The sequence below is a fragment of the Limulus polyphemus genome, unplaced genomic scaffold (assembly GCF_000517525.1).
Source record: "Limulus polyphemus unplaced genomic scaffold, Limulus_polyphemus-2.1.2 Scaffold806, whole genome shotgun sequence".
NCBI classification, from domain to species: domain Eukaryota; kingdom Metazoa; phylum Arthropoda; class Merostomata; order Xiphosura; family Limulidae; genus Limulus; species Limulus polyphemus.
Window position 1 is genome coordinate 328,728 of NW_013666416.1, and position 23,921 is coordinate 352,648.

The 23,921-nt window shown below is 37.2% G+C and overlaps 2 protein-coding genes across 12 annotated transcripts in view; one reads left to right on the forward strand and one right to left on the reverse strand.

Moving 5' to 3' along the window:
* The window catches only part of LOC106460632 (coiled-coil domain-containing protein 157-like), a 58,041-nt gene extending 38,774 nt beyond the window's left edge, over positions 1 to 19,267 (reverse strand). For 9 of the 11 annotated variants that reach the window (XM_022387398.1, XM_022387399.1, XM_022387402.1 and 6 more), the window contains exons 1-3: positions 18,939 to 19,267; positions 8,792 to 9,090; positions 7,224 to 7,386 (exon numbers count right to left, since the gene is read on the reverse strand). In XM_022387398.1, the coding sequence (XP_022243106.1) occupies positions 7,224 to 7,386; positions 8,792 to 9,036 (408 nt within the window). In that variant the 5' untranslated portion in view covers positions 9,037 to 9,090; positions 18,939 to 19,267. The remainder of the gene's footprint in view (positions 1 to 7,223; positions 7,387 to 8,791; positions 9,091 to 18,938) is intronic. The other 2 variants (XM_022387401.1, XM_022387403.1) reach the window with 2 other exon arrangements.
* Positions 19,268 to 20,343: 1,076 nt separating this feature from the next.
* The window catches only part of LOC106460634 (synergin gamma-like), a 47,419-nt gene continuing 43,841 nt past the window's right edge, over positions 20,344 to 23,921 (forward strand). Inside the window, exon 1 of the mRNA XM_022387388.1 lies at positions 20,344 to 20,465. Within this exon, the coding sequence (XP_022243096.1) occupies positions 20,455 to 20,465 (11 nt within the window). The 5' untranslated portion in view covers positions 20,344 to 20,454. The remainder of the gene's footprint in view (positions 20,466 to 23,921) is intronic.

Genomic DNA, 23,921 nt, shown 5'->3' on the forward strand with positions numbered 1-23,921 from the left:
TACTATTAAATTCATCATCTATGGAACATAGCAATCCAAAAGGCTGATATGATGAGGTAAGCCCAGTAGAGAATATTCAAAGTTTGAAAACAAAGGTCTCGAGAACGTGTGCCCCATGTACAGAAGTGTAATAGGTCACTGTGGAATTGTCAGAACGAACCATGAAGATTTTCCACTTCAATAGATCTAAACCTTGAACCATTGCCTATTGATGTGGAAGGAAGATTCGTCACACATCCATAGAACCTGGAATTCCTAACCATTGATATATGCACCCCATCCCTGAAGTGAAGCATCTGTGAAGAGATTAATCTTGGGATGAGGGAGCAGTATTAGAACATCAATGGTAGTGTTGCTCTGATCAAGGTCTAAGATGTTGCTTCTAATTAGGGAGACTAGGTGATCCAGTGGATTGCAGTTCATGATCCATAGCTCTTGCAGCAACCACTGAAGGGACTGCATGTGTGATTGTCCCAAAGGAATAAGAAATTCAAGGGATGCCCATATCCCCAAAAAAGAGAACCATCTGCACTGTAGGAGACATAAAGAGTCTGACTGCCTGTTTCATAGCCTGGTGCCAGATGGAAGTCAGCTGTGAATGGCTTAAAAACATGTTGAAAAAGGCACCCAGATGGACAATATATTGAGTTGGCAAGAGAATGCATTTTTCGATCCTGATAAGAAAACTAGCCTTGGTGGCTTCTGAAAGTAGAATCTGAGTGTGTTGTTCTGTCAACTCCCAAGATGGTGTAGCCAGTCTTTCATATAATGGTGTGTGCACAGGCAAAAAGCATAAAGGTGATGAGAGAATGCTCTTGTGATTCTGCAGAAGACATAAGGTGCAAAAGCTAGTCCAAAGGGCATAGCCCTGAACTGCAGAACCTAACCATTGTGCAGTGTAGATTTTGGCGAGATGCCTTTGCTATGGGAATGTGGAGATATGCATCAGTGGCATCGAATTTGGTCATCCACATACCTGGTGAAAAGTGCCAATGTAAATTGAGAAAGGACTTCATAACGAACCTGGGAGGATCTAAGAATTGTTTGAGACGAGATAGATCGATGATTGACCACCAATCTCCTGTCTTCTTGGGCACAACAAATAAACGGGAATAAAATCCTGAAAGAATGGAATCGACATTCTCTTCTGCCTCCTTCACCAATAACTCTCTGATTGCTTTGGAACGAAGATCCACATTCCATGGATCTGTTAGGGTAGAAATACCCCAAATGTGAAAGATAATGGAGGAGGAGAAGTGAATTGAATGATCAACCCTGATGCCAGAACCTGAACTACCCATGGATCTTTGGTGAAGGAATGCCAGGTGTCAAGGATATGTCGTAACCTCACCCCCACAGACCCCATCCTCATAAGGTAGTCACCGACCCCATTGATGATGGTCTACTCGAGTGAAAGAACCTCAAAGATGAAGGATGTGATCTATTCTGAGCACCAATAAATCGAGGAGCAGAAGCTGGGTGTTGGGACACACTACGAGCAGTCACACCTTGACTTCCAACAGGAGTAAAAAGAACGTTTAGAGATCAACAACAACAACAAGGAAGAATGCAAATGAGTGACATCAAGTCATGATTCCAATGCCTTTGGGATGCCCACAAACACTAAGGGATGGAGAAAAGGAGCATCACGTAACTCATAGAGGGCTACAACAGGTAGATGAACTCTACCCAATAAATCTCAATAACATACAAACCAGGAAACCAAAAAGAAAGAGCAAGGTAGAAGTCAGCAATGGTCTCAAATCGTCCACAAATTGATGTGGGAACGTTAATAGGCTTCTGACCAAATATGGAGGGAATATAAATATCCCAGAACAGCATTGAGGGTCATATGAACCTGAGAAATTTGTGATCTGTTCGAAGTGATCACAGGGTTCAGTCTCGGACTCCACATATCCAAAAAAGAATCAAGTCTTTGGGAATCAATACATACATCCTACTGGTAGTGGTAAGCCAAAGTATTCTGTTCAGACATACATGGGGGACAAGGCATGGCTATCCCGTCATGTACTTGAGCAGCAAATCTCCCAGGAGGAACAACTAAATAAATACCCTCAGACCTTTTGGCCATCAAGGAAGGAGTAGATATAAAGGCAACTGGAGAAAGCTCCAAAAGTTGAAAAACTCAATTGACTGACTGAAGAAATGGAGCAGGAGGTGGCTGATTCAAATTGGCCTCGTGATAAGACGATCTAGTAAACGAAGGCACCAGAAAAAGAGAGTTCAAATTCCCTTCAGACTGTTCTGAATCATCAAGAAAAGCAGCCTCAGAACCCCCCTGAAGAAACGCCCCTGACAGAATATATGTTTCCATCACACTACGAATTAGATCATGTACAGCCTCAATGGAGAGTGACCCCTCCAACCGTTGAGAGATGCTGGATAACAGAGGGGGAATAGAGGAGGGCTGATTAGCCTTCATACTGGAAACAGTAACCCGTGAATTCATGTATGTCGCATGTCTTTTTTAAATTATTAAATATAATTTACATCAAAAGCTACTATGCAAAGTGATAAAATAATTTGAATGAAATGCTTATATACGATATAAAGATAGAGGGTGCATTGTCGTATGTGGAGAGTACATAATCATGCTTAGATGGGCAAAGATTGAAACCCTGGAGGTCGAGTAATAGCTATAAGTGTCAGCAGATGGTAAGTATGTTTTGGAATTAGATCCATCCACATGAGCTCACAAAAACTGATTGAACACGGGTATATCCATGGGAGTGAGAAATATACACTGAAAACTTATGACAATCTTCTGGGAAAAAGAACAATACCTAACTCAGCAGATTACAAGGAGGTATGGTAGCAGATGGAAAGTGGCATAGAAAGAAACTTTCCACACAATAGTACTATCCCTCTGCACAAAAATAGTAACTTGAAAGGAAAAAATCGCAGGCCGAACACAAGACACAAACTCCCTGCGAACTAAAGTCTGTGCCTCACCAGCAAACATCATCGACCCTAAAATTTAGTGACTAATGTTAGAACCATTGTCTCCTTATGGCAGGAAAATTATCCTCCACCATATTAAATCTCGAATTCATATGAACAAAGTATAATTCGGGAAACAAAAACATTTTAAAAACATGGTAATTAAACAAGAAGTCAAAACTTGAAGTTGAAACTGATATCAATTGGTGATCAATCACAATCAAAATTGTGCATTCACATGGAGAAGGAATTAAAACACACATGTATACACTAGAATGCCAATCAAGAAAGTGAGGAGCCCATGTTCCCAAATAAGATAGAATCTCTCACATAGTGGGAAAAGGAGAGGAGGATAGGTTAAGAACTAGTAACTCCGTAGCCTGCAAATGAAGGAGAAAAGATTGAGCTCAACTGAGGAGGGAATTGAATAATATCTAAAGATAAATGAGGTATTGTGTGGGGGTGAGGAAAGACTTCTCCACCCCACCAACCTGAGCAGCTTCTTGTAGGAGAACCTGAGTATGAAGGGCAGAGGCAGCCTGCAAGGTAGCTAGAGACAACCAGTCGTCAATGTAATGGTGGAAATAAAAGACCCAGGAATGAGGATGATGGGCAAACACATTGACCACCTAATAGAAACATAGAGAACTGAGGCAAGCCCGAATGGAAGAACCTGGAACTGCAATACACAATACTGATGGACAAAATGAAGGTAATGTCAGGATGCAGGGGAGATGAGAAAGTGAAGGTACACATCCAAAACATCTATCATTATCTTTCATAGACCAGGAGTTACAACCCATCGAAGGGACAAATAGAACTCCATTTTGAAAGAAGCAGTTCAGAGCCAAAACATTAATGTCAGGGCGTCAGACCGTGGTCTTCTTGGGGATGATGAACATATGGGAAGAAAAACTTAGAGGAAAGGAATCCCCCATTCGATGGCACCCTTGAAAATCAGGTCCTGTACCACCACTGAAAGAATCTGGCTGGAACCTGGATCTTGAGGAGGAGGAAAGGAAATGGGGTGTTGGGACAATGGAGGAAGAGAATCGAACCAGGAGACCAAGCCTAGTGGCAAATGACAATTTATGCCTATAGAGAGCAGTATAAGTCGAGTAAAGCTATTTGTGAGAGTAAGTAAGATATCATGTCAGATTTAATATTTAATATTTTGTTTGGAAATTTAAGAAATGAAAATTTATCTATCATTCAAATTTGAATTATGAAATATGTTTTGGTGCCAATTTTATTGATATCGATTGATAATAAAGTTGTTTAATTAATTTTTGAACTTAACTCTGTAAAAAGATTGTGACATGCACAACTTGGCCACCTGTGCTTGGAGAGATAATTTTGTGATCAACAAACTGTCCTAAGAACAAATTGAGAAGTAATTATACAAAGTAGCACATACACTGTGCCTTAAGATACCAACCAACAGCTGAGAAAGTAAGGGTTGCAACACCCGTTTGATTGTGTTTTTTAACTCCTAGATATCATTTTCAGTTGCACATCTACTAGCACCAGCCATCATAGCTGTATAGTGATCAAGTGGAAATCACACAATGTAGTGCATACGTTGTATGGTGAATATCACTTGATAGCTTGGAAAGCAAGGATTGCCACTTCTTTTCAATCATTGGATGCTTGACCTATTGATCCTAGAAGCATATGATTGGGTTTAATCACTGACATATAGACAAGGAGGTCATTATCTGTAGCTTGGATGACTGTAGGAGTTATCTCTTGCCTCTAAATAAAGCACTTCCTTGTATCGATTGCTGTGAATAGGCAGAAAAGTACTCTGAACTCTTTCCTCCTTTTCTAAATGCTTCATCAAGTCAGATTCAGCATTAGACATTGCACTACCTGTCCCTGTACTTGTTCAATCCAGACAAAGACCTGTCTCAAATAATGAAAGAAGTGGTACTGACCTTCCTTGTCTGTACCCTTAACACTGAGGGAGGAATGTGCTTATCTTCACTCACAGGGTCCTGTGAGGACATTACAAGCCTTTCTCTTGCAGATTCCCAGCCAACACCAGGCTACGACATCCTAAGCATATGAGATACAGTGTGGTAGGGGCTCTTAGGGACCCTGATACTCTGGCAAGTAGTGATCTAGTTGATGAAGTGCTCTACACAGCTCATTTGTGTGTTCTGCTCAACCCCAAAATTCTTCCGTGAGTCATGTTCATATTAGTAGTAAACCGCCCAGCTCGGAGAGGCTCACCATTAACCCATGACCAACTCACTTTATCATTTAGTGTATGCCATCTTAACTGCTGGTAAGATGACTCTGGTTGGTAGAAAGCTTAATCTCTCACTTCATTCTCAGATGGCTTTGATCAAAACTGGAGATGAGATATTCTGGCTGCCTTAAGATAGGGAGTCCATTATAGACCACTCTACTTAGTTTCAGACACTCTATACACCAAAACCCATGACAATCTTCAGTTTATGCTTTCCTTACACTGAGATTGATCCTCCGGGGTAGAACTTGATCAGTCATTCGGAGTACATCAAAGTTTGACAGTTTGCCTTCCCAAGTATATAGTAGCAATGAGAAAAAAGTTGTGGTCCTTCAGATCATCAGTAAACGTCCAATGTCCAGCAGAAAACTTCTCCTAGACCAGGTCTTGGACACACCAAATGCCAATCTACCAGGAAAATTCTCAGTTCGTGCTTCACTCACACCAAAATCAATCATCTGGGGGAGGGCTTGAACAGCCATTCTCACAGTTCTTTACCCCAACTCTGTGATAGCAACAAAAGAGAAGTCATGGACCTTTGTAGCATGGGCAAAATTCCAACATCCAGGAGAGGACTATTACTAGACTGGAAATTCTCTTGGACATCCATCTCCCATCAGTGAACAACTCAAAATTTAGGTAAAAGGTCCTTCTAGTTGTAGAAAATGCTATATCTTAACTATGATTTTTTTAAAAACATAAATCATACAAGAGTAGGAGTAAAAGGTGGTACACGCTTCAACAGCTAATATGAAGCTCAGCCATACTGATATCCTGTGGTCTCAACACCAGAATTTCTCCTTCTATCCACTCTGCAGTGCATCCAGGTGAAATTGAATTAACTTTTGAGCTACATCAGACAGGTCCTCTAAACTTGACATTCAGTGAAGATATTGATTACTTATAATATTAAAACTCTTACTTGACTGAACAGATGTTAAACACAATAATGAAAATGGACACAAGTGTAAAACAAGATGAACAATCTTTATTAAATGTGAAACACAAGCATAGTGTGTGTATTTGCAGTTTAATTACTTCTGAATGTCACTTTTATTGGATGTTTTCAGGCTAAGACTGCCTAATCCAAGGTTTTTAGCTACCAAAAATCTTGCATTTATTCAGCATGAAATGCGCTATCATGTAACTGGTCATTCTCATTACACATAGTTAGGATCCTAATCTCTAGATATCACCTGTACATCATTTAAGGACATTGCTGTTGACATCATTTCATAAAATTGCTTTAAGAAATATTCTCCATGGGTGGTAACAGATATTACCAGTTTCAAGAATAACAAAGGTAACTTGAAACTAAATAAACTTAAGGGTTTTCTTGACCACGTGTTATGTGAAAATGTTGCACATATTCAGAACAAATAATGAATTTAGAATAAATATTATAATGCTACAAGAATTATGTTAACCCCAATACATTATCTTACAATTACTATGATTAAAATTTAAGGGTCCTTTGACAAACATATGTCCAACTAGCCATTTGATCTCCAAGTCATTCTTCAGTTTCTCAACTTTTTCATCAAGTTAGAAATAACCATGAATTTAATGCAATCCATCTTACTAGTTTACTATTATGCCCTTAGCTATTAATATAAGTTAGAAAAAAACAAAGACTCAAGCACTGATCATTGAGACACTCCACTAGTAAGTGAGGTCCAGTATTTACCACACACCATAAGTAACAACTTTTCTACAATCCAATTTACTACTCTTTCCCCAACCTCCATCAATATATTTCCTTAATTTTGTACCTTTTCCATCATATGGATAACACATAATATACTTGAAAAATATTAATAGATTAGTTAGGAAAGATTTGGCTTCAATACCAATTCATGTACATTATACTTTATTTTGAAAAGAAAATGTGTTTGTTGAAATATTAAAACCAAAATTAATAATTTCAATCAACCCTTACACTTTTGTCTTTATTGTATCATTCACAAAGTATTAAAAACTAATTTATGAATATCATATAAAAACCTACTTCTGCAGGTAATTTTTTCAGTTGGTTCAGAACTGACCAACACTTCTGAACAGCCAGACCTACACTTGTGGAAAATAACTTGTTAGCTTTCCTGTTATGGGTCTGTTTTCTGTTTAAGAAACATTCAACAAACAAGGATGTTGCCTGAATGAAAAATATCATCCTGAAAAAAAAAGGAGTTTCAGTGAAATAATTCTTACTTTAATTGTATGCATAAGAGCTAGTTCAAAAAACATTAAAATAATTATTTAATACATTTAGACCATGTTTTTAAGTTATTAAAAATTTTTTAAAATATATCTTCAGAAACCACTTGAAAAGGAAAAAATCACGAGCCACCTTACATTTCATAATTTCCCAGTTTCTTTTAACCCTATAGCTATGGGTCAAAGGCAATGTCATCGTGTTTGTTGACTTGTATTCAAAATTTTATTGAACTACTATTTTACGAATTTATGTCAATAAGTTTTGTATCAAACTGTAGATTATAATTCAAATTTTAGTATTATACATTTTTCAATTTCTTAGTTTAAAAGTAAATATTAAAAAATACTTGATTTTTTGTGTGTCACATGGCATGGTGAATGCAACACTGGTTCAAATTAGATGTTTGTGATGTCAAAATACAAAGTCTATAGTTTTGTACAAATTAAGAGCTCAAATTACTGATATTAACAAGCTAGAATATAAAATAAGAACCTCCTATCTTTTCTATTTGCTGTGTCCCTGCTCACCACTTTCCATTTTAGGAAATAGTCCCTTATATACAATTACTTGTGTATATGACATGTGAATAACCAATTGAAAGCTCAGAATGTCCTCCTAGTGGCTTTCTCAGCCATTTACATGTGTTAGGATGCCAATCTCATTATTTCAAAACAAGATTTGAAGGAGGTAGGTTGTGTCTTCAGTCTGCTTGAAATTTCACATTTGTTTAGTTACTACACTTTATAAATTATAACGGAATTGTATGATATCGATATAGTAATTTATAATTTTTTGGTTATTCAACTGTATATATATAAAACCTAAAAAAAATTATTTCATTTCACATCCTCCTTGTGTGAAATTTCTTACAGCTCAGCAAGCTACGAGAAGCAGCAACTGAGTACAAATGTTGTAACAAGAAGAGGTAAATGTTTGCTTTACATCTTCATTTTCAGTTCAATGTTTTAATAAAAATAAGTTTAAGAACTTGTTTGTAAATAGTAAATAATCTATATACATATATAATGTAAAATAATTGAAATGTGACTGTATTTAACAAAATACTAGTCCACTAAAACACAGTCAAGACAAGTCACTTTGTAAAGGCTAAAGATTAGTTTTATATTATTGGATATGGTAACATAACTGCATGTGCACCACATCACTGTAACTTTTGTATTGTTAGCCAGGTACGACTGGAAGGTCAATATAAGAATAATAATAAATATATATAAATCTATAATGTTATGAGGTTTAAGATACTTAGACTAAACATTTGTGTTTTTTAAAAGTGAAATTGTTAATTTTATTGAAAATACTTAGAAAAGAAAAGTATATCAGAAAGTGTTAACAGTGATTACCTGTCAAGAAGAAGTTCTTGCAATGATATATGTGCTACTTGTGATTCCTCTGCATCTTCTGAGAATGTATATTTGTTTAGTAATTCATTAATGGATACATCACTGGCTTTTGTGCCAGGAAACTTCCAAGAGTTGAAAGGTATGAGCCCTGTGTGAGATAATACTTCAGACAATACAGATTCAACATCAGCAACATCTGACTGAAGACTTTCAATACAAGTCTGACTACCCAATAGGTATGCCATCAACTGCAATAACAATCTTCACAATAACTAGTGCTGGATATGAGTTTTAAAAACCTGTAATGAAAGAAATCTGACATTTACATTTTAAATACACTATACATAGTTTGTAAGGTGTGACAGGTACAAGAAATGGGTTTTATTTGGGAACTCGAGACTGGTATACACATTTAGCATTGTAAATCCACAGACATACCACCGTGCCACTGAGGGCAAAAAGGAGGAAGGACCCCTGAAAGCTTCTGAAGGATACCTCTGAGCCTGAGAGACAGAGATCCAAAGTTCAGAAGAGGGGAACCGCACTACATCTGAGCCAGGTATACTCTTTGCCCTTTGTGGAGTGTGACATGTACATGGGTGGAAATGTAAGGTGTAGAGAGGCTATGGTGCATCGAACCATACACAGTAAGACAACTACATTCAAAAATTCCCTATGGGGCATTGACATCCACATGGGGGTAGGATGAGGATCACATTGTCTTCACTTCAATCCCAAAAATTGCGAGTTTAAGACCCACACCGATATCTGGGTATGCCACAGTGACAGAATGTCCATCAAATTGAATCTCCATCAAGTCTCCCAACCATAGCACAGTCCAGTACCATCTAAAAACAATAACATCCCTGTAAGAAGAACAAGGGATAATCCAAGAGAGCACTGGAACCAGCCCACTAACTACACAGTGACAAAAGACACAGACAGAGCAACTGAGGGAAAAAGAGAGACAACCTCCCTCTGTGGAGGACTATTGTTGATTGGTTCATTCTAATTCAAAACCTTGAAACTGGGAACTGACATCCTCGTGAAGGTAGGATGAGGGCACCCAATTGAAGAGTGAACTGCAATTGCAACAGCTCAACTCCAATGTGAAAGTAAAGTGGATCAGGAGGCCACGTCATTCCATAAGGGGATGGCTAGACTCCAGCTGATGTGTAAAAGGAAGCAGGAGACAACATCATCTCACAACGTGATGGCTCGACTCCCCTGGTTTTGTAAATAGTAGCAGGAGGCCACATCAACCTAGAAGGTGATGGCTCATCTCCATAAGTTGTGTAAATGTGAGTAGGAGGCTACATCAACCAGAAGATGATGGCTCAACTCCATTGGTTGTGTAAATGGTAGTGGGAGGCCAAGTCATCCCAGAAGAAGATGGCTCAACTACAGTGTTGATGTGTAACATGATCAGGAGGCCTCGTCAACCAGCAAGGCAATGTCTTAACTCCTCTGGAGGCCACATTGCATCTACACCACCACCCTAATCTGAACTGAATGGTCTGGGAAACTCATTCAAGAGGGTGCTTCCATGGACCACCACCCCATTGGCTTGGAAATGAAAAGTGGTAAGGACTCCCAAACTGCACTAGAAGGGGGAAATGTGGTGGATAGTCTGGAGGACAGTTCAATGGGTGACAACAAAACCCTATTTTAAAAAACAGACCATACCTGGTTATTCATGCAAGGCATGGCAGGGATGGGCAGCAGTCTCCTTCTGCTTTACCCATGTAGTCCATGGGTGGTATGGTCCAGGACATTATGTGGAACACCCCATCTCAACAGTGATTGTACATAGCCATGGAATAGAAAATACTAGCCAACATGGTGGACAAGGTGGATTTAGAGTTAAAGAATACCTGGACAGGCACCATTTGCCACAAAGTGGGATCCATAATAAAAAAGGAGAGAAAAAGCCCCTGAAAAAAATGAAGAAAACTTACAAATCAAAGTCACACCAAAGTCTGGAGAATGGCCATGGGTGGTGGATGAAACCCCAACACAGAGAAAAGCATCATACAATGAAGATAGTGGGAGATGAATGTACTGGGAATGGTTCATATGCTGGATTGGAGAATCTCCTTTATTGGATGACAAAGACGAGAAGCAAGAGATATATGATTTAATGGGAGGAATGTGGAACAAGGTACGAGTGGAAGAAGGCAGGGAAGAGTATGCAAAATTAACCAAAAGGTGGACACAATTTGTAAGGGTAGAAGGGGAAAGATCACGAAGGGAGGAAGATTGCCATGGGATAAACAGACAGTTGTGTGTGTACCCTGAAGAGATGCAGTGCATGCAATATAACAACAAAGGGCCCTGACCTGAAACAGAAGTCTATCTGGATCCAGTCAAGGATAAATATGGGATATAGAAGGCAGGGAAATGGGAGAAAAGGATGAAAAACTCTCCAGAGCTGCCATGGGTTTAGGGAGAAAGGAATAATCGAGATAAAGGAGAAGATAGGTAGGGTGATAAAAGGTATGAAATATGTCTACGGCAAACAGAACCGACTGTCGAGGGCCACAGGCCAACAGACAGTCATAAGGAACCAGATAACAAGGAGGCAACTCGACACGTAAAACTGGATTCTTTTGTCAAGGACTAGACAAAAGCCAGGTGTGAAGTCAGAGGACAGGGAAATTGGGATGTAGGAAGTTTTATCATGGTTGATGAAGAGGGGAGGGAGAAAGTGGAAGAGAAACTGGTGGTATCAAGAGCAGATGCTGTAACCTGGGAAACCAAGGTTGTGCTGGCCAAAAGGGTGCTATCAGGAGGACTTGGTAAGGAGTGGAATGGACCAGAGAAATCACCCAATGCAGCAACCGGATTGGAGGGTACACATACGGGTATTTGTGTGACCAATCCTGGCTGAAAGCATTGACCACCAAGGCCTGGGGATGCAGTACAGGTGACTACCTCTATTCAATTCTACCAAACTATCACTTCTTGTTTAGCAGTGCTATCATCAAGATGTTCCATCTATTTCTATCAGAAATATATTTTCAGTATAGGCAATTATAACTTCCGATATGGTACACTCACATAAATAGTTAGAATCCCACACTGAAGTAATGGAGGGAATGTTGCAAGGGAAACAAAGAAGCATTCCTCAAAAGCATCTGAAGAACATCCTAAAAGAGTATATCGTCACATTAGAGGATCATATATGGGACACCACACCATATGTGTACCAGGTACACTCTTTGCCCAGTGTGGAATGAAACTTTGCAGACCTGGGCAGAAAAAAAGGAAGGAGCATATCCCTATGGAAGGGCACAATGGTGAGTTTGGTTTGTTTGTTTTTGAATTTTGCACAAAGCTACATGAAGGCTATCTGTGCTAGCCATCCCTAATTTAACAGTGTAAGACTAGAGGGAAAACAGAAAGTCAACACTGTTGGCTACTCAGCTACTCTTTTACCAATGAATAGTGGTATTGACCATCACATTATAATGCCCCATGGCTGAAAGAGCAAACATGTTTGGTGGAATGGGGATTCAAACCCACGACCCTCAGATTGCGAGTCAAGTGCCCTAACAACATGGCCATGATGGGCCACACCATGGTGGGATAAGGATCAGAACCACCATACAACAAATCTCAATCCCATAATATACTCGAATGTGGGTGAAAGTAAAAGGATGTGCCCCTAGATGTAGAGTGACTAGGGCACGACAGACTGTACATGCCAATCCAACTGTATCCAAAACCCAGCCTGCTGGGAACCGACATACACACGGGGGTAGGAGGAGGATTATACCATTGATAAGTCAACTACAATTCAAAACTCAGTCACCAGGAACTGAAATCCATGTGGGGTAAAAAATAGGATCATACTGTCTTCACCTCAAGTTGAGCAGACTGGAGGAAATATCATACCCCCAATCTGTGAATGGCACACATGATAGCAATGTGATAAATTATTGGACCAATCCAGGATTGCAACATTCAGATGATCGGTATAGCAAAGATGTCTCTGTAATGTAAATTATCTCATTCAAAACCAATCTGACAGGAACCGCACCCAGTGCAATAACATCCTCAGTATAAAAAAATCGAGAGATAGTGTAAGAGGAAGAACCATATTAATCTGCAAGTTCCACCACCATTACCCACAACATGGGTGAATAGAACAAGAGTAAAATTTAGTGAGGAAACAGAGACACAAAAAATACATGTGTGAGGTCTTATGTTAATTGGTTTAGTTCTGAATCGAAAACCTAGCCACTTGGAACAAGGATCCATGTGGGGGTAGGATAAGGAATTTTAAACTGCAATTTTGCCTGCTCACTCCAAAGCTACGACATTCCCTCGGATAAACTCCTACAGAGATGGAGCATCAGATTGGAGGACATCTCGTCATCTACACCAGCAGAACACCGCTGTCTACTCTCAACTGAATGGTTTTATCATTATTTGTATCGTAAATATCACTACTGCATTCAGGCAGATGACTCCATGGCCCACCACCTCATTTGCTTAGAACTGGAAAGTGGTAAGGACTCCTATACTCTACTGGAAGAAAAAAGGGCGGGGGAGAAAATGCAGTGGAGCGTCTGGAGTAACATCAACACCAAAGACAGCGCAATGGATGATCACAAAAACCCAATGTTGAAAAGCAGATTACACCTCATTTATTCAATGTAAGGAATAGCAGTGATGGTAACTATCCCTTTGTGCTTTACCTATGAAGTACATAGGTGAGTACAGTCCAGAACAGGCATATTAATGAAGCAAATATATCGTGAGGAAAAACCTACGTGCAATCTTTTGGAACACCCCATCTAAACAGTGAGTGTTTTATAGGCATGGAAATTAGAAATATGTAGTCAACATTTGACTATGAGAAGCATACTTGATCAGGCACCACTCACCACAGAGTTGGATCCAGGCAGTAAAAAATAAAAGGGAAAAACCCTGAGAAAGAAGATAAATAAATAAATATATATATATAATAACTTACCCAGTCACAGTCTGAGAGAAGTCTGAAGAATGGCTACAGGAAGAAGACAATAAACCACAGATGAAGACACAGCAATCTGATGCAGATAGCAAGATATGAACGTATGTGTGGTAGTCCACATGCTAGGTTGAAGAATTTCCTCCAAGGGATGACGGAGATTAAACACCAGGGAAAATGTAAGGTGCCTGATCTAATGAGAAGACACCTGGAACAAATTATGGGAAGAAGAAGATAAGGAGGAATAAGCCAATTGAATTAAAAGCCAAACCTAGTTGGTCAGGCTGGAAGGAGAAAGGTCAGAAGATGTCTGCCAAGGAATAAATAGGCAGGAATGGGCACCATAGAAGGAAGCCATGCAGGCAACATAACAATGAAGAGCACAAATGAGACATAGTAGCTTATCCAGATCAAACTGAGGATAAAGGTGGGAAATGTAAGGAAATGAAATTGGTGAGAAGGAGAAACTATCCTCCCGAGCCTCCGAAGATTTGGGAAGGACAGATTGTTCCATATAAAGGAGAATATATCTGGAATTATATAGAGTATGTGAAACATTTATGGCAAATAAATCCAACCAATGACGTTCACAGGCTAATAGGAGAAGGATATAAGCCGTAAGGAATAAGTGAAAAATCGAGCACAAGGATAGAAGTTGAAATGAAGGCAAAGTGAGGCAGTGAAGAACCACATTCACATTCCAATCTGAAAGAACATGCCAAGGTGAATAATTAATTTGGAAAGAACACAATAATAGGGAAATGTTAGGTGAAGTAAAAACTTTATGATACCTAGAAAAATGAAAAGTGTGAGATAAGGCAGCCCGATAACTCACGATCAAGGAGACAGAAGACCCTGATCAAACAGCCAAGTGATGAAATCTGTAATATAAGGAATAGTGGGTCGAGTGGGGGAAAACCCTTAACCCAAAGAACAATGGTAGAAAACGTTCCATTTACGTTAATAAGCATCCCTAGAGGAAGGACAAATGGAACAAGCTAAAAAAAGAAGCAACCCACCAGAATAAATCAGATCTCCTCGCCAGGGACCAGATAAAAAACAAGTGTGAAGATGAAGAATATGAAAAACTGGATGAAACACTGATGACCAAGGTCAATGTAGAATGGATGAAGTAAGAGGAAGAGGTAATGGAGGAGCAGATTGGAGAAGATTAACCAACCCACACGAGCTGCCTCCAGGAGCAGCAGATGAGTGTGATGAGCAGACTCTTGTTCAGAAAAAGCTAACAGAAGCCAATCCTCCATGTAATGATGGAAGCAGAACCTCCAAGCATGCAAATGCTGGACAAAAGCCTTGATCATCAAACAAAAAACATACGGGACTGAAGGAAAAAGCCCAAAAGGCAGGGTACAAAATTGATAAACTACCCTGTGATGAACAAATCGAAGATGGCACCTTGACTAACAAGATAGTGGGACATGCAGGTAAGCATTTGGATAGAATCAAAAACTGATTGAGGCAGGACAAATAAATCACAGACTGCCAGTGCCCATTTTTTTTTTGGCTACCACAAACAGCCTGGAATAAAAACCTGGAGAAAGATGATTGACAGATTAAATGCCTGTTGGAAGAGAAGATTTTGTACAGCCTCTGACAGATGTTGATTGGTGGTTGGATTCCAAGGCAATGGAAAGGAAACGGGTATCTGAGACAACAGAGGAAGGGGAAAAAATGGATTACAAGACCCTCAGATAATACTCAAATAACCCACAGATCTGTCGTGAAAACAAAATCAATCAAGTGAGTCTCCACTGGACCAGAACCCACCAGGTAGTCACTGGTACTGTTGGTGACATGTCCATCTGCGTCAAATAAAATGACGAGATGAGGAACCCCTGGAGGTTGGAACAGGTAAGGGCTGGGAAGGAGCTGGACAGGAAACAGTAATAAGGGAACGTCTAGAATCTGAATGAGACCAACGATCTACCAAAGAAGAAAGGGTAGTTTGTTGTTGCATCGACTCCACAAAGGATTTGAAAGTCTCAAGAATATTATTAAAAACATACTGCTGTAGAAAAGGGGCCATACACAAGTCCTGGAGATAAGTAAGCAGTAAATGAAGTTGAGACAAAGCATCTTCTCTCCCCAGGAGATCCCAACAACAGAGAAAATGTGTGTTTAAGGATAGAGCCAAAGAAGACAAACATGCCAATGTAGAGGGAATCAGGGAGAGGCTATCCCTTGAAAAACCTACAGGATCTCTGTGATTGCCTCAGCAAGGAGGTGGATGGTATACAAGCACTGTAGAAGAATCAATAGGGTAAGACAAATGTGGAAAAATTGGGTATGGGATAAAAGAAAAAGATGATAATGGTCTACCCTCACCCCCACATTGGCAAAATCGATTCTAACTGTTGAGAATTGAGAAATGTACATTCAGCCTGATAGTAGGCCAAGGCAATTTGATCGAAATCCTGTGGAGGGCGAGGCATGCTGGCACTATCAACCATCTCAGAAAGAAAATGCTCCACATGAATCCTAATATCTGGGGAAGGGGGGGGGGTAAACCAAATACTCAGTAGAGGAAGTATCATGTAACAAAGGATGGGATCATATGAAACAGGGAAATGAAAAAAAAAACAATACATAACTGAGAAATTATATCTAAAAAGGCCGTATTAGGACTAGCTGATTCTGCAGTAGGGGCATAGGAAGATACGGCAAAATCAGGTGGAGGAAAACACTGTCAAAACCCTTGTTAACCCAAACAGGTTTGGCATGTACAAGAGGAATATGAACGAGATCAGGAGAAGCAGGTTGACTCACATAAAGATCAATCTCATAGCAGATGACAGCCAATAAGTCTAAAGACGAATAACCCTCACCTGTAGCCTGTGTGAGTGTGTTAGTAGAAGGTATCATCTTCAAAGTGGTAACCTGAGCTTCAGAATTGAAAATCAGAAATGAAAATCAAACACAATCGTTTAATGAGGGGAGAAAAATAAAAACTGGGAAAATAAGTTATCTAAAAGTCATTAATTGTTGAAAAACAAACAAAAAAATCCCGAAATTAAACAAAAAACGCAGAAGTTTGTCGCATGATGATTTACATGTGAGATGTATTTGAACCAGTTGATTGTAAGGTACATGGGAGCTCAAGGCTTGTGGTGTGTGAAAAATAATTTTGTTTATAGAGGGCAGCACTGAATGAGAATAGCTATTTAGTGAGAAGAGGTAATGTACCATATCCGAAAGTTGAAAAAATTACAAAATAGTAATATGACTAGCAGAAGTGGGTTTAATTATAATGAGCAAGTTATAATAAATAACTTATTTCAGCCTTTAACTTGCACATATGAGAAACTAGGGGAGGGAGGGATAACAAAAGGGACTGATAGGGATTGGAATGAAAAACTAAAGAAGGTTTTTGTTATAGGTGATTCTTTAGTATGCCATACACATGGATAGAATAGTCTGGGGGCAAATAGAAAGAATCAGGTCATGCTTTGCAGGGGCAGGGGTGCAATGTATAACTGACAAAGCAAGTGATATAGTTAAGGGTGCTAGCTGTGATGCAGTTTTTGTAGTGCACATAGGGTCTAATGATGAATGGAAGGGCAAGTCAGATGAGCTAATTTTTAAGCACTAGGCATTAATAAAGTCATTCAAAGAAAAGGAGCATAATAATTCCAATTTCCAAAAACCTATCCCTCTCACTGTCAGACTCGAAATTTTCCCAATCAATACTCCTGATATTAAAATCTCCCATACTAACAACATCTTTTTCAGTTACCATTCTAATCTCATTATACAGTTTCTCATTAACTTCCACATTCTGACTGGTGGTTTATAACAAATCCTAATTACAAGACTTTTCCCTTTATATCCACTAACACTAACCCAAACTGACTCAACCTCTGTGTTTGTTTCTTTAATATGCTCTAACTCAACAGAATGAAATTCACTCATCACATATAAAGATACTCTTCCCCCTTTTTTCAACACAACTCTAGTAAATAATCTGTTGTGTGGTATTTCCAAAAAATTTATTTCATCAAAATTGTTCCAATCCAACCAAGTCTCAGTGATACCCATAATATCAAAATACTCAGTTTACACAACTGCTTTGAAATCATCAGTTTAATTTCTAATACTTCTAGCATAACATTAATAACAATTAATCATAGATCTAAAATTACATTTATGTTTTATGCCTGTTGTACATGTTTTCCTGTCAATTATATTTTCTATTTTACTAATATCATAGCCCTCACCTCTGTCTAGCCCTAGTTTTAATATATATTGTACAAGTGTTGATAGTGTTGATGCATCAAATTTTTTCCTATTTAATGAATAAAATGGTAAGACTAGGGGACAAACAATTTTGGTATGAGTCAAATTGCTGAGACAGCTTTATTTTTCTAACAGGGTGGTTGGGCTTTGGAATGGGTTACTTTCAGATGTGGGAGATGCAGTTAATTTAAGGGAGTTTCTGGGAAAGCTTGATAAATATTTGAATGATAAGGGCTAGCTTTCAGTGTATTACCTTTGTTCTAGACTTTAGTATAGTGGTTGGGACAGCCTAGATGGACCAACAGGCCCTTGTTGTCCTTAAGTTATATATATATATATATATATATATGTATTAATAATAAATAGGTAAAATACACCAGCTCTTTTGTGGAGATAAGTACAAGTAGAAAATATATGCCAAAAGTATGGCCTGATTTTTGTTGCATTTTCATGACATGTCTCTTTTATCAGCATAACTTATTCATGAGATAAGGAGGGTTCAGAAATGAAGCACTTCCCATTATGCTCCATACATGATTATTTTGACCAGAAAATTACTATTGAGCATTCTGTAGTTACTCAATCCATAATTCATGGAAAATAAAAAAAAACTTTCTTTGCTAACTTGATAAAAGACAAGTTGGACATCAATTATAACTTATAGGATTCATGAGCAATATATTTGAATTTGATCCATTGATATTTTCATTCCATTGTTACTCCTGATGACAAGAGCAAATAACCTCAATAAATATAAAGTAGACCTATATTCCCTTCACTTCTGAAACTGTGGTTCCAATCGAAATTTAACACATTAGTAAGTTCAGTATCTAACAACTGATTCTCAACATCTTAAGTCTATCTACAAATGCATTAAACAAAGAACAGTAATTTGACAAAAATATTTTCTCTCACAAGTTTGAAGCTGCCACATTGAATTTGAAAGAAGACGAAAGACTGTAGCTGGTAATACAGCATGCTCAGATAATATTGTAGCAAGCAAAAGCTGCTACGAATTTGAATCCGCCCGCTGAGTATCACTATCGCATAGCTCAAAATGTGTCAAATCATGCTAACAACGTTACAGAATTAGAACTTAACGGTTAAGAAAGCTGTACTTTGGTTTGATAGTGATACGCATATAAACCTTGTTGAAATTGGATAAAAATGCTACACAAAGCCCAAACTTAACTCCAAAAAATTATGCTTATATGAGAAGACTGACACACGTGTATATACCGCAACTTTTTGGTTAGAACAGTTCTTGTTATTGCACGGTAACTCTGAATCTAAACAGTTCTTATTAAGGGGTTGTCTTGGTTACTGAGTGACGAATAATTATCTTGTCTGGCGTACTTTGTAATTTAAAATTTTGATTTAATGAAGATTTGACACAATTATAACATATCAGCATAAAATAAACTACATTTTTAATTTTTATTCCGAAACATATATTCACAATTACCTAACATAAATATTACACATTCTCTCTTATAAAAGACAGAATTATTATAGCTAGACTCATACTGAATCATAGAGTCGATCATCCACTTTGATAATTTTACAAATACTTTACTTGTCTTTCAATGACAAAAAAGGGCGTAATAGATTTCATATATTTAAATAGGGCTTTAATAAAATGTCAAATTACAAAAAAAAAGCTCTGAAAACTTCTCACATGTTTTGTAATAAATCGTTAGATTTTGAAAATCATGCGTGATACCAATAGTGAACAAAACAAACATGAAATTTCTTACAGACAATCTCTCCATCTTCGTTACAACTCTGAATTTGGTATATCTTTCCATTTTACATTTAGTTATATAAATATTCAAGACCGTAATTTTATAAAATAATTAACTTATTAAACTTTCTGGTCATTTACTTTAAATAAACAATTTTATGCTATATGCATATGAAAACTCAAAAACAAATTTCTATAAATTTGTTAAATTAAAATTTCGTTGTTATAAGTGAAGGTTGTACTTTAAAAATGATAAAAAAATAACAGAATAAAACAATAACATGATGCGCGAAACACTGTAACAATACAACCGTTACTGTTAAAATGTTAAAATATTAAAAAAACAACTTTATAACACATGCGCTTTCTGTTTGTGAATCATCTTTCTTCAGAAAATACCTAATGAATAATACGATAACGAGGAACGTCCATTGAGACTAATAAAGTTTGGAGACGGCTTGAATGGATAACGAAGAAAACTTTGTTACTATGTTAAACTTTTAATCAAGTTTACTTCGTTATCCATTCAAGCTCTCTCCAAACTTTAAGGAATAATCTTATTTACAATATTCAAGTTTATATTTTAGCCACCAGGTGTAAACTGTTATGACGGGGAGATTCGGGTGAAATGGTGTCTATGTGTAGATGAAATTTGAAAAGTTTAGCTTATCGAATTAAGCTTTCTTTATGGATCAAAGGTAAAACATGAAATGTATTTTCTTGTTTTGATGACTAATCACTGTAACTTATATTGTGCAAAGCTTAGTTGACTCTTAGTAATGTAGAACAATAAATTCACCACTTATGTTATTTGAAACTGAAAGTAGTATCGGTAACACTAACAGTAAGTTGGAAGTGTAACTATAACTTATAAGTATTATTACTACTACAAGATAACTTGTAGTTGATGTTGTACTTGTAAGTTATACAACTGTAAGTTGTAACCACAATTTATAATTCTGCGACATTGTTCTTTAGATGGTTGTACCGCTCAGTTTTATTTCTGTAGAGTATAAACTTGTAATACTAAAACCAACGTTATGTGTACGTTGTAAGATAGAAATATGAACTACGTTTGTTAATGCAATGCTAATTAGTTTTATATTTATTAAAAAAGAAGATGGCGACCAATACATTTCGTTAGTTACATGAGAAACCCAATTTTAATTTTCAGTTATTCCTGCTATTATAAATTAGTCATTTTTATTTAAACTCCAAATAAAAGTATCATTCAATATATTTGTCATAATTAAGGATTAAATCATATACAATGACCTATTCCAGCATTTTCGAAATTGAGGCCTGTGAGTCACATCTGAAATGCCATAAAAATATTTTTGAAAATATGATCTATAGAATAAAAATATTTTTTGTAAAATTAAATTTATATGAATTAAAATACTTAATTTTGGAATATAGCTTTTCATGTACACGGAATTTTTTTTAAAGCAAAGTATTAGTAAGTTTTGGGTGTCTGTGAAAAAATTTTAAGATGGGTTCTTAAGCTACTAAAGTTTGAGAATTGGTGTTCTATACTCTAGTTAACATTAAGTTTCATAACTTTAATTTTGTTGCTTGTTTTTTTAACTTGTACATACTTTTAAGTTAAACTAATTTGAAAAACAAGATAGTGACTATATTAGTATACAAGTAACAAAAACATTTAAAAAAAAGGAAGTAAATGTAGGGATGGTTAAAATCAGTCATTCAAAAACAATACAAACAAGATAGTAGGGATGGCACTTGCATCATCCCTATGTAATGTACAGGCACACAGTGTAGTGGAATGTTAACAGACAAAAATAGGATAAATTAAATCAATTGTGAATGATTAATTATATATATATATTGCTATATCTTAATTCTTGCATGTACCTAGTATTTTTGAACATTCTTCTTTGTTATCCATTTAACTTGTCACTAAACTGTATAAGCTTGACTCATCTCAAGTCTTCTTGTTGAGGAAAATTTCTGTAGCTGTTAAACATATGTAATTTAACACATAAGTACTTTGACAGTTCACAAACAAATGGAACTGAAAGGAACATTTACGAAAACTTTATTAAACCCCCAAGGTAAATGAATAATCATAACTAATTTTATTTATTGGGCAAATGAGTACTTAATTAAAGTAAAAACTTTATAAGTTTGATATTCTTCACATAGTCTAAATTTAATAACAAACAGCATAAAAATTAGAATAACATCAGTTTATTTTGTGAAATAAAACTTTTGGTAGCTATAATTTTATCTTACAAAGTTTGAAAACCGTTAGGGAATGAATAAGAATAAAACCATAAAGTTTATTCAGATAATATAGTATTATCATGTTAGCAAATAATCTTTGATTTCTCCACATAAGATGCAGTAATGTTTCAATTTTACAATGTTGGTATGATACCAGTGAACTTTTTAAAAGTTAGCAATGTAACACTATAACCAAAAATTTTCATTATTTTTTATATAAAAGAAGAAACCTACTGTAACTGTACAGTATTTTGGATTGATTAGTGTTGACCATGTGGTCCGAAAGTAAATCAATAACTCAAACCAATTTAAAATCATTGATATGTTCTGTAAATTATTATCTCGGTCAGGTTATAATCCAGCAATTTCAAAGCTTAAATCTTTATTTCTGATACGGTATATTACCTCTTCTCACATAAATAGCTATTCTTGTTCAGTGCTGCCCTCTATATGAAAAATAATTTTATGCATGCCACAAGCTTTTTATCTCCACTCAATTGGAATTGACTGATTCCAATGCTTCTCTCATGCAAATCATCATATGACAACCCTCCATCAATAAAAGTGTGACATAATCTCTTGATGCAGTTGACTCCCTCTGTTCAATTCTTCCGAACTATCACTATCAGACAATTTTTTCTTTTGGTGCTCTTCATGTGAATTGCATTTGTCTTTAATCATTTAACTTCCAAAGTGGGATTTCTTTATTAATTTTTTCTTTACATTGAAAAAGTATTTTAGTTTAACTTCATTTCTCAGTCTTTATTTTTTTTCTTCTCATACTCAGATTTTTTATATCAAACACTTTTGTTTGATATATATTTCTACAATGAATTTTGAGGTTCATGTTAATACTTTGGGTATCATACCTCCTACTAGCACTATGTCACAGGCTGCAGCTGGGGGAGACCTGTTGTTGAACTTATTTGTGATTATCCGTCATGAGATTGATCATTATATGGGTCAACCTCCTCCTGAACTTGCCCCACTTCCTCCCGAGGCAAGCCGAACCTGTTCCGGCCAAAGAAGATTTTGATAGCCTTTTTCCACCATTGGATTTTGACATGTCTTCCTATACCAAACCTGCAGAACCAGCTAGGCTTAATACTGCATTTTTAGACACTATTTCTCAAGTATGTGCCATTTCCCTGATTTCCTGTGATCCCTGGCCTTCATTCTTGCACAATATTTCTTTCTCTCCATGTTTAGTTTTCCCACTCTTCCTGGGTATTAGGGTTCATGCTTCACAATTGGTTGAGGGTGCCAGCATGCCTAGCCCTATACAGGCAATGGATCAGTTTGCATTAGCTTACCATCAGGATGACTGTCCATTTCTTGACTTTCAACAGTTGAGGTTGATTTTACCTGGGGGGGTCCCTGATTTTCCTGTGCATTTAACCCATGCCCAGTTTTCATGCCTTTGTCTTACCCTTACTTCCCTTATATGGTATTTATCAGCTATCCATCTCCTTTCTGAGGCAATCCACCAAGACCCTGAGGGATTTTTGAAGGAAAGCCTCTCGTTTCTTACCTCCACGTTAGCTTGTGTTGTCTTCAGCTCTTATGTTACACACATGGTTCTCTGTTGCTGGGATCTTCTGGGTTGAGATGCAGCCTTGTCCCAGGTTTGTTTGCTGCCCTCTAATCTTAGGGATTTATGTATGGTCTCTTTTCTTTAGCAGTATGTTTTTTATCATGTGGCTGAGACTTTGGAATAACGTGTGGTGTCTGTGCATCAACACTACTCTTTCCTCTAGGTAGCACATTTGTCACATTTGTCACAAGACAAGCCCCTGTTCTTGTTTCCCATCATAGTCCTTCTCAGTCCTTACCTGTTCCTTCTTCCAGGGGTTTTTCATCTTGTTGTTTTATTTGACGTAGCTGGGCACATCACCAACAGTACCAGT